The 12,290-nt window shown below is 32.2% G+C and overlaps 1 protein-coding gene across 1 annotated transcript; it reads right to left on the bottom strand.

The window, feature by feature from the left end:
* LOC110712841 (haloacid dehalogenase-like hydrolase domain-containing protein 3) lies at positions 1-4,543 on the bottom strand. Its single transcript, XM_021891294.1, has 6 exons — positions 4,042-4,543; positions 3,339-3,445; positions 1,722-1,830; positions 1,446-1,607; positions 1,178-1,351; positions 1-538 (listed from the first exon to the last, which is right to left on the bottom strand). Exons 1-6 carry the CDS (start codon positions 4,309-4,311, stop codon positions 509-511), a joined length of 852 nt encoding a protein of 283 aa, XP_021746986.1. The 5' UTR covers positions 4,312-4,543; the 3' UTR covers positions 1-508.
* Between the last annotated feature and the right edge of the window lie 7,747 nt (positions 4,544-12,290).

The following is a 12,290-nucleotide window of genomic DNA, read 5'->3' as shown; positions in this document are numbered from 1 at the left end:
TTAGAGAAAAATAGCATCATTAATCATTTCTGCAAATTGCAGTGAGCTGAAGTGTTGAACCATGCAATACATTCTAGATCCAACAAAGGTCCTGCACATTGCTAACATACAGTTTCTGTGCCGATTATTATCAAACTATAATACAACAGACCCCTCCTGACAATGGATCATTAGTGAAGCTTCGAAGTTGATCACGCTTGTCAATCCATCTGAACTACGCTCTATGTTACGTTAGCAAAGATTGGACCAATTTTCTCAGATAACTTCACGGTTCCTCGACCCTTTTCATTTTACCCTTTGAATTGATGACACTCATTACATACAACTTAGAAGCTATACAAAATCCTTTTTACAGGTTATTTGGTAACATAAACTTATAGTCTCCTCTGAAGTCCTGTTACCAGGTATATAACACCAATCGTACAGCTCCTAAACAAGGGAGAGCGAAAGAGCTCGCATCTTTTCTAGATGCCCATCGGAGTTGCAGTGGAAAAAAACATCAGTTTGCTTAGATGTGGACGCCAATTCTTTGTGCAACCTGAATCCAAAAAAGTCAGTTTTAGAAGCAACATACTGTATGTGGATTTCCTTGCTGTCTATTTCCCTATCATATGGTCCATATCAATTAATATTCTCAACCTTTTCTTTTCTAAGCTTTTCCCAAAGTTAACCCTTTAATTAAAGGAAAGCACACCCTCCACAAGTGATATGTCTTTATCAGATTGCAAGGCCTTGCTTGAACATATTGAATGATTGATAACTTATCAAAGTCCAATAGCATTTTAAATTCAATTTTTTTTCTCCAAAAAAATCTAAAATCTTATGGATATAACGTAGTCATGCATTCATGTGGATGAAACGATACGCCGCACCATAACTCATCCTTAACCATAAAATATGTAATTTGTAAATTATTGAAGATATTGTTTTGTCTGTTTTAAAATACAGAAAAACATAATTGTACGAGCGACTAAATTAGCGTATTGCCTTTTTTTAGTAAGGTTATTCTTTGATATTGGGACTCATACCCATACCCTACCTGTCTATTCTTATTTCACTCTACATGTTTAACCTTCTTAATCTCCGCGTTAATCTCCTATGTTATTACACCGTAATTCTCTCTCGGACTCAAGGAGTACTAGATATGGAATCAGTGACACATTAGAAGAGCAAATACCTCTTGGAAAGAATGGACCTCGCTTCCCCAAAGCCATGCGTCACAGCCTGCATCTCTAGCACCCCATATATCGTTTCTACGATCATCACCAACATGAACAGCATCCTCTGGTTTTACACCCAGAAGATCACAGGCCTTCAGAAATATTGTTGGATTTGGCTTCTCAGCAGCAACCTGTTTTCAATATTTCACAGAGATGCACTTCTATCAGTTACAGTAAAATCACATTTAGTGAACATTAAAAAGGCAAACCAAAAAGCCTTCTTACTTCAGCTGACACAGCCATAGCATCAAACCAATGCTCACAACCCAGAGCCCTCAGCAGAGGCCTTAACCGAGTATCAAAGTTTGAGACAACGGCCACTTTTACACCCGCATTCCTCAGAGCCTGAAATACTTTCCCTGCATTCGGGTCACAAAGCTGCCATGCCTGAAATTAAAATACATAGCATCAGCATTGGTCCCAAATACGCGTGTAACTTAGACTATACACAGTTAGACATAGAACAAAAGAGCACTAAACTGATTAGTGCCCTTAACCCACCTTCTCAGTCATAAAGTAGTTGTATAGCTCTTCAAAGTACTGAGCATTTGAGCAGCCTGTGGAAGATGAAACAATGTATTGCCAGAATGGTCTGCCATCATCCACGTATCTGCACAGAGAAGGTTCGTTATGATTAATCCCCGTACTTCAAATGGTTAAGAATAATATTTCATCTTTAGTTAATGTAATCATTATAAACATCCATCACTGTCATAAAATGGGGTATCAGGACCACAATGCATAGTGTTGTAGCCATCAAAATCCACTTATAATGTAACTTTTGCCTTTTGTCAAATTAGAGTTTGTTTAATTATGAAAGAAGTTCCTTCCTTTTATGTATTTTAATCTTAATCATGAAAAAACTTGAATTATAATATAGATAAGAACGACAATAATTCCACTTTTAGTTGAATTTTAGAGGTTCGGGATAAAATGACATTTGACATTTACAATTACAATTCAAGGGACATGATAAAAGCCTTCTTTTTTACCATGTAATCAAGTTTTCATCATTCAGTATATGAAAGTAAATTGACTAATGAACTATTGAATCACATCTGATGTCCAATAAGAACTTAACTTAACTTTTTACTTTTTTCAAACAAAAGGGAGGGCAAGAGGGGGCTACCGGGATCGGATTCAAGAATAGGGAGGTAACGGGAAAGCTTCCGTGGTACCTCCTTCCTCGATCTAGCAAATATTATCTAAACAATTACGGAGTATTAAACAACGGTGCCTAAACACTACTAGTGTGAATTCTATTCGAATATTTGAAACATCAAAATCAAAATCAAAATCGAATGGGTGACAACTTTCGAATATGTACCCTAGATCGAATAGAATAAAGTTATTCAAGGTCAATCTAATATTGTGACAAAGGAATCAACATTATTAACACTTGAAAGATTCCTCTTTCTTATAATTACTAGTAACAAAGGTATCAAGATTCAAGACCATGTATTAGTATTTTTAATAAGAAATTCTCCGCAACAAAAGGAAAACAAGCTCAACTGTCCACATGTGGCATCAAAATTAATTAACTGAAAGTGAACACTAAGTAAGTACAGTGCTACCGTGAATCTTGCAGAAGAACTTGTTACGGGGTATACTTTATTCTTTTTAGCCAGTTTCACATCTTTCCAACTACATTTTGGATAAGGCTTCACAAACGCGAAAATCGATGACAGAATGATAAATATATTACGGAGTACCAATTAACATTAGACATTGATACATACACTTACCCAACGTGTTAGAGTGTTAGTGACCTTCACACTATTGATTCGGCAAATTTTAAAAAAATAATGGCTTGCTCTCTTCCATTATTTCGCAAGGGAGGTTAGCAGTGTCATTTTAAGGATCAACCAAACATTTTCCGAGAAATAATAATGTTGTACTCATATTGTTTATGAGCACACAGAATTCAGATGTACAGGTAATACTATATATGGACCACATAACAGAAATATAGAAACTACCACAAATACAACACTGCAAGTCTGCAATTCATGACACATAAAATCAAACAATGAACCACAAAAATTGTAATTAAGAAGAAATATTTCCAAAAATAAATTTCCATTATAATTATAAGGAAAAAAAAAAAGGGGACAATACCTGAGACGTGATCTTCCCCAAGGTTGACCATAAGCCCATCTGTATCTATTCAATATTTCATCCTCTGAATATTTCACTCCATATTTTTCTCCCATCTGCCTATATATCTGCATCTCAATTAACAATACTGGTATTTAATTTACTTAAATGTCATCCAGAAAATTAATATAAATAATTTTACAAAAATTATCAGACAATTTGTCACCTCTTCCTAGTTAATATCATAATGTAATAAAATTACGGAGTAGAATTTAAACATTAATCTGTATGTACCTAATAACACAAAATTATTTATTTCTTTAGTCCAATTTAAATAAAATAAACACCAATAATACAGCACACTAATTATAAAAAATCTGCTACTCATATCTCAAGACCAATAATTTAGACGGTTTTTAAATTTTTTAATGCAAATTACATTTGTTAATCATAATGTCTCATGAAAGTCTTAATACACTTCAAGTGTGAACAATGATTTGAATGCATTATTAGCTTTGTGACTAATGGGAAACCATATATTATAATGCTTAAAATTGTGCCAAAGGTTATGGTCAAGTAAATAAAAACGGAGAAAGTATAAATAATTTAGTAAAGAAAATCAGAGTACTATAATTCTAGTTCTAGCACGTACCCTGGCCTAGTTGGAAGTAAACTTGATGAATAGACAACTACGAATGACAAAAACATAGTATTAAGAAAAGACCTGAGCAGTGGGTTGAGCAGGGACAAGGAGAGTGCCAACAGCATCAACAAAAAGAGCTTTGTGAGTAATATTTCCACCGTACAATGACTTCCTATAATCTTCATAATCTTTCAACCAAAACCCCATTGATTTTGATCCCACCTCCGTCGCTGTCGCCGCCGCTGCTGCTGTTGAACCCCAGCATTTCTGTTGGCCTAAACTGCTGCTGCTGATGCTTTTGCTGCGGCTTCTTTGTAGTACTTGTGAAATTATTCTGTTTCTTACAACCATTTTTTTTTTTTTTTTTTTTGAAAAATTTGGTTAAAGTTTTCAGAGAATTATATATCTCTCTCTGTGTTTTTTGTGTGCTAAGAGTTAAATTATTATGGTTGTTTTTGAGAGAGAAAGCTAAGGGCAGAAGAACAATTGGTGATCTAAGGGACAATAATATAGGCTGTTAGAGAATAAAATGGCCTTACAAGTGCAGTGGTACTACGATAGTGCCCTCGGGATTGAATTGGATAAGTTGTCTATTCCGTTATACTCCGTATTGTTTGACTTTTGTACTAGTCATAATGCTATGAGATATATCTTGTTAGAATTGTCTTAGTAAAAATTATAATATAATGCTATGAGATCTCATTAAAATTGTCTTAGTAATAAAACTTAATGCATGACATTGAATGTCAATTTGACTGCATTATTAACAAACATAATAAATGAAACAAGACAAGTAAAATAATTGAAGAAAATATATTATTAAAACTTAATGCATGGCATTGAATAACATTTTGACCGCATAAAATAAGGAAATTTTGTAGATAATTCATTATACTCCTTCCGTCCTAATATATAGTTCCTGTTTGTATTTGTTTTCATGGTATTTAAGAAATGTGAGGTAAAAGTGAATGAAGTATATAAAAAAAGGTAAAAAGTACAATTATAGACAAAAGTTGAAGAGGAGAAAGTGGAAATTGATTTTGGCACACCCTTTATTGATATTGGTACACCTCCATGTGAGAGGAGCATAAAAAAATTATGCTCTCACATAGGGGTGTGCCAAAATCAATTTATGGTGTGCCAAAATCATTTCCTAGAGAAAGTGAATGAAGTAAATAAAAAGAGGTGGAAAGTACAATTATCTACAAAAGTTAGAGAGATAAAGTGGGAAAAAAGTACAAAGTAAGTGGAAAATTTAAGGGTAATTTAAAAAGTAGAATGAATAAAGTTTAAAAAATGAGGTTATAGTGGTCTTTATCAACTATTCAAAAATAGAAATAGGAACAACATTTTGGGTCTCCAAATTAGGAAAACGGAAACTATAATATGGGACGGAGGGAGTATAACACAAGTTTTGCAAATAAGGTAGTTATTTGATTGCAAAACTTGTGTTATATCTATAACTAATACTAAGGTAGTAACCGCTAATGTCATCTTTTCCCAAAGCTGTACACGTGGCGCTATCTCATGAAAAAAATTTCCCTTTCAAATGTAAAGCCAATCTATATATCTATATACCTAAACTAAATTAGAGTTTTTTTTTGGAGGGAATCTTCCCTCATAAACTCTATTTTTTTCGTTTTTATACTTTAATTATATATTATAATGATGGAATTTTAGATCACATTTTTCATGAGACTTCTATATTCAGTTTCAATTACCCTCATTAAAAACCGAGCATGACTCGGATATTATCTAGTATAGTAATAAGGTAGTTCCCCCACAAATTTTCCATAATATAATAATTGTTACTATCAATATTTGAATGTGTAACCTCAGGTATGTTCATTGAAAATTAACTTTTACTAATATTCTAATGATACAACTTAATTAGAATATTTTTCAAAAAAAAAAACCAACTTATAAAATCCAATAATATTAGAGAAGACACCTTTTAAAACATTGTAGTAAATCACTTCTAAAAAAATGTGACATTGACCATTAACTTCGACATTGACTAGCCAAAGTCTAACTTACCGGAGCCACTACCACCACCATACAAAAAACAACCAACGCTCAATCAACAACGGAGTTTATGGTCTACGTCACAAATTGCAGCCATATATAGTCTACATACACCGGAGTTTATATTGCAGCCATATTTTAGTTCAATTTCAAACCACTTGTTCGATTTTGGTTCACATCAGGTCGAGTTTTAAGATTGTTTTGCTTTTAACGGATCTAATTAATGAGGGGTAATTTAGTAAAATAAGCTTTACAATCGTCGACGGCCTTTAAAACCGTGAAAAGGGGAATCAAAAATAGGAAACACAATAGTATGTGGCAACCAACGAGCTAGCTATAAAAATCCTTGTCATCAATTCACACATGCTGTACAAATATAAAATATTGTACTAATTAATAACAAAATTTCCTTAATGGCCAGATTACCCATTATAAGCCTATAGCCCTATTGGGAATCTATTAGCTGCTTTTAATTTCTTCGCATTCCCGCATCTCATTTGGATTTTAGTACTGAGTGAGTGACCAACTAGATTGTACTTCGTATGAAGTAATGAAATATTATTAAGTAAATACTCCGTAAGTAAAACAAAAAAACCATGTTATTATATAAAAGGAGAAAAAATTTAGGTATATCGTAACCCGGATGTACCAAAATTTTATAATCAATTTTGTTTAACTTTGAATACGGTTTAGGAAAAATTGCCCAGAATAATTCGATTTTTGCCTCATCCGCCCAAGATAATCCCACCTTTTGATTATTTTTAAATAATCCGACCTTTATACTCAATCCGCTCAAACGGTCCCAACCAAGTGATCTGTAACCGATAGAGTAGGTAATTTTTTTTGTCAAGTTTAATTTACACGTGTCTCCACGTGATTAGTCAAAAAAATAAGTTTTAATTTTAATTTTGCTTTAAAAAATGATTATTAGTAATTAACATTAATTAACTTTTTTTCTTAAAAAGAAATAAATAAACTCTTAGAACCAGACCCTAGCTCCACCACGACCATAGCACCTTAGCTCCCCGCACCTATCATTGGCCTAGACCTGCGCCATTCGCCAATCCTCCAGCCCTCCACTACCCCCTTCCGTCGCCACTACACCACCACAACCATTACCGAAATCAAGGTGTGGGAAGGAGGTAGGGGCCGAAATCAAGGCGTCGCCGGAAAGGGGATGGGGGCCGAAATCGGGGTGTGGGGAAGGGAAGGTTGCCGGAAAAGGGACGGGGGAAGGGGAGCATGCTGGGATTGGGACCAAAAAAGGGATTTTCGAGGGTTAGGGAATGGTTTTAGGGCTGCCGGTGTTTCCAAAACTGCTGGGTTTTCGTGGGGGAGAGAAGGGATTGGTGGTTCAAGGGAGGGGGTCGGGCGCGTTGTCGGCGCCGGGATTGGGGGTCTAGGTGGCCGAAACCGCGGGGCAGGGGACTCAGGCGGCTTGGACGGTGGCTCAAAATGGTGGGGTGGTTTTTTAAATATTAATTTTTTTATTTATTTTTCTTTAAAAATAATAAACTTTTTTTAAAATTTTTATTTTATTTTTTTTGACCAATCGCAGGCCGCCACGTGTTAGGTAACTTGTTATAACAAGTTACATGACCGGTTGGGACCATAATCAAAAGGTGGGATTAATTATTTTGGGCGGATGAGGCAAAGGTCGGATTATTTCGGGCAATTTTTCCTACGATTTAAAGTAACTATAATTAATTAAAGTTTTTTTTTTTATTATTATTATTATAAATTACAAAATAAGTTTTAGAATAAATTTTATAAAGGGTATTGACGCAGTTGGAATTAATGGAGGAAAAGCAAGCGCAATTCCAAATACGAACAAACAGATTTACAAGCGATAAATCTGTAAAAGCTCCGGAATAATCCACCAGAAAAGAGTAAAACTCTCAAAATTATTAAAATGTCAAAAACTAAATACTAATGACGGCTAAGACGTTTAAATAGTCTAAACAAAACCTTAATACGAAAATTAAGCAAAATTAAAATTCGAAAAATGTTTAAACGCTATTTTCGGGCCTTAAACGAACTCTGATGACTTAAAAAGCCTGTCGCCCTTAGCATAGCTGTGACTTAGACTCTATTGGCCCGTTTTCATTTCCGAAAATATATTTTATTAAGCAATTTGACTCCGAAAGCCCGACTAGTAGAAATCGTAACCCCTAAAAACTAAAATCAATTCTTCTGACGCTGAACTTCTTCGTCAAATTAACGAAGCTGCTAATCTCCTTACGTCAGGTATTATGTTTACATTTATGTACTATAAATTGTTTTTTTTTTTAATTACAAGGTCCTATAAAGAGAGTAAATTGAGCGGTAAATAAAGGTATTGTAACTATTATTTTATATCAAGATATCTTTTAATTATTTGAGTAGTTTTACTTGTAGTATAATAGTCATTGTACACCAGATTTATTTAAAGAAAAATAAATATGAAGAACCATTTTAATTAGCAAAAGTGAGTTTAAGGTCAGGTAAATTTGAATTTCTTATGAGTCGTATTAGCTTTATATAAATGAATTATTTTACTACTCGTCAAAAAAAAAATGAATTGATTTTACTATTAAAAAAAAATTAAGCTAAAATTTACCCATATTTTTCTATTTCTATTTATATTACCATCAAGGGCATGAATTGGAGATGTCCATAAGTCTGTATATACTATATCAAGGGAATTGAAATTAGATTGATGCTAACAAAATAGACATAATGATGTCGTAATTGGAAGCTAGGCGATTTCATATTTTTCTTAAAAAAATACGGAGTAAGCCCTGTTCACTTCACCTTAAAATAATAATATTCAGTAAAAATAATTTCAGTTCAGTAAAAATAAGTTCAGTTTAGTAAAAATAATTTCAGTTCAGTAAAAATAAGCTCAGTTCCGTAAAAATAATTTCAGTTTAGTAAAAATCAGTAACTTTAAAGAAGAAATATAATAGAAAATCAGTAAAAATAATTTCAATCTAGCAAATAAAATTTCAGTTCAGTAAAAATAATTTAAGTTCAGCAAAAATTATTTCAATTCAGTAAAAATAATTTCAATTCAGCAAAAATAAGGTGAAGTGAACGGGGCCTAAAAGACAGATAGAAATTTCACTTCTTTTCGTTTCCAAAAAAAAAAAAAAAAAAAAAAAAGACATTCCACTTCTTCATTTGCCAATAAATACTACTCATAAGAACTACGACGAAGTCTTTCATCCTTTTATCTTTTATAGTTGCATGAAATTAAAGCAAAGCAAAACAACAATCAATACTAATTCTTTCTATCTTGAATGATTGAGGTACGTATTTCTCGTTATTAAAAAAAAAATAAAGAGAGAGATATTTTTTTAGCCATGCATGGATGACATAAATTAGTTTATAAAATATGGAGCAGTTTGTTCATGCATGCACCTCATGAGTCATGACCTAATATAATTATTCGGTTTTTCTTTCATACTATATATATTTGTAAGAATAATAACATAAATGAAGTCATCTACTGCTCACATAAGTTAATCAGCTATGCATATATTCTGTGATATAAATGTATTCAGAATTATTAATTCAGACTTTCAAGTATCATGACAACACATAATGGTAGTAGTGTAGTACACAAGAGAAAAGCATTAATTAAATAATCTCTATCAAAAACAATATCATTAAAATATTTGTAGGACAATCTCATAATCCTGTTATCATTGTCTATTTACGGCTCATTTGGTGGATTGAAGTGAAAATAAGAGTAATACATTAATTTGTATGGGATAAATTTCATGTCAATGTGCAGTGTATTATTTTAATCCTCAAAAATTTGTTAATCTTCTTTATTTATTACTTTTTAGTATTTATAATCGACCTCTCTAATGCATTAAGCATTATTCATTTTTTTTTTGGGTGGGGGGGCGCAAATAGAAGTATTAAATAAAAGAAGGTAAAGGGGATAATTTATTTTGTTTAGGGAATCGAGCAGGAGTACGAAAAAAAAAATAAGAAACACGCCCAAACGTAAAGAAGGAAGCAAAATTTGAGTGAAATTGTAAGGAGTATGAAGTATGATTTTCAATTTAATTTGATAATCAAAGAATTATGAATGGCCCTCCACATATTTAATTAAAAAATACTATATATATTCAGATTCTATATCTTAGTAACCTAATAATTACTAATTAACCAATCAAATTCAAAAACAAGAATCAATTGATTGATTGAAACGTAAAGTTTGTGGATAAATTTTATCTAACTAGACATCCAAAATCGATCTTCAAAAATTCAAGTAGTCGTTTAGTGAATAAGTACTTGAAGGATAGTGGTTCTTAGGTGTAGATGGGAAAGATCAAAAGTCGTACATGCTTAAAGCCAAGCATCACCACAAATAATTTTTGGAAAATTCAAAGTTTTTCAAACGTATTATACTTATGTTATGTGTGTACAACCATACATGTAACGATTATTATCCATGGATCGATCACACACGAGACTAATTGGTGTTTTATACGAGTAAATATTATGTGTAATAGTTATCTCTAGGTCTTAGTTATCATCAAGTATGATCTTTAATATTTTAACTAAGATAAATATTTTTATTGATTGTGAATTTGTGATGACCTCTTACGATAAATCATTACAACCTTTGGAGTTAGGGCTTTGGAAAGGCGGGGGATGAAGAGGATGAGGGAATCCCAAAACCAAAAATTGCAATCGGTCCGAATTTAAAATATACTTTGTATATTCTAACATATGTAGTACGAAGTATACGTCGTTACACCAATTAAGCAAGCTAAATTTGATTACCATCATCAAATTCATAATACACGCCATATCAATATATCATAGCTTCAATGGCATAGCCATCCCAACATATCCATACACAAAATTGAAAATTTAATAATGAATCTAAAATTTGTACGTATCTAACATTCAATTAAAGACAAGGGACAAAACATATATACTTCATGATATTAATTTATGACCAAATACCAAATTAAATAAATAAGGCTTGTAATCTATTTATATCATTAGTTCAAAAAACCCGTAGAAGTTTATTTAATTTTGTTGTAGATTATTATATTGGAGTCATTATCATATAATATCAAAGTAATCAAACTCACTCTTACTGTCATCACTTGAGTCTTAAAATAAGGTTATCACATGGGATTTTTGGATGGAATCGATAGACACATAGTCGATCTCAGACTTATTCAACAATAATTTCATGTGATGGCGTTGTTGAACATTGATGAATTTGTATTTAAATAAATTAATGTGTTGTATTAACTAAATTAACGTGTTGTGTAATGTATCCAAATGCCTTTTGAATATCTCTCGAGTCCTTTTCATTCTCGATCTTGAGAAGATTAAATTTTTCCTTTGTTTAATTGTACCATTTTGGTTTTTATGTCTGATAAACGCATAATTTTAAATTTTAAATCTATAATGATGAATAACATATGAATGTGTATGTGGTATGTTATAAATTTAGCGATTGAAGATATGCATGAATACGAGTCCAACATTGATTGCAAAACACAACCTGTGGACAAGATTAGCTAGACCACCATTAGAGGCAACCGCCATCTACTAAAAGTCAAGTAGGCGTTTAGTGCCAAAAATCAAATATACTACGTGAATTTTGTATGTGGTTCCTAGTATACAGAAAAAAAGGGGTTGGACACACTTAAGCATCACCACAAATTAAATATGAAAACTACTACTTTTACGAATAATTTGAACTTATGTTGTTCATTTGACATGACAATGATATATATCTTGCTTAATGTCAAGGGACATTTCTCTATCCCAATTAGTTCACTGAAACATTCATTAGTTATATACTTCTTACTCCATAAATGTAACCCATGTACCATTTTTATAAACCTACTTAATATATCAATTACTATGCTTAATGATTATAATTGGACTATGATATCATGTGTAAGGTGATAATAACCCTTATGTACTTCACTAAATTAGCAATCTCATTATGATCAAAATTAAACTATATGTACAATATGCAAGTAGCGCCTTTTCTTGTGCCCAAATAATCGAATGAACCAACTACTCAAATCCACTAATACACATAGTATGTACTTACGAAAGAAAAATATGGATAATGTTAGAATATGTCTTTAATCAGTTTGTCACTTTGAATGATCCAATATGCCTTAAATAAGTCTATTCCCAACTGAGCTAGCACCGAGGAAGATTTTCCTATACTGACTAAATTTTTTGTTTCCCTTTTATAAAGTCAATCCTTTTAGCTAAGCTAGAAGTATAATATTCAAATTTTAATACTGATTTTCATTTATATGAACCAA

Source organism: Chenopodium quinoa, unplaced genomic scaffold (genome assembly GCF_001683475.1).
Source record: "Chenopodium quinoa cultivar QQ74 unplaced genomic scaffold, ASM168347v1, whole genome shotgun sequence".
Lineage (NCBI taxonomy): Eukaryota > Viridiplantae > Streptophyta > Magnoliopsida > Caryophyllales > Amaranthaceae > Chenopodium > Chenopodium quinoa.
The sequence above is the reverse complement of the archived record's forward strand: the minus strand, read 5'-3'. Positions and strand labels throughout refer to the sequence as shown.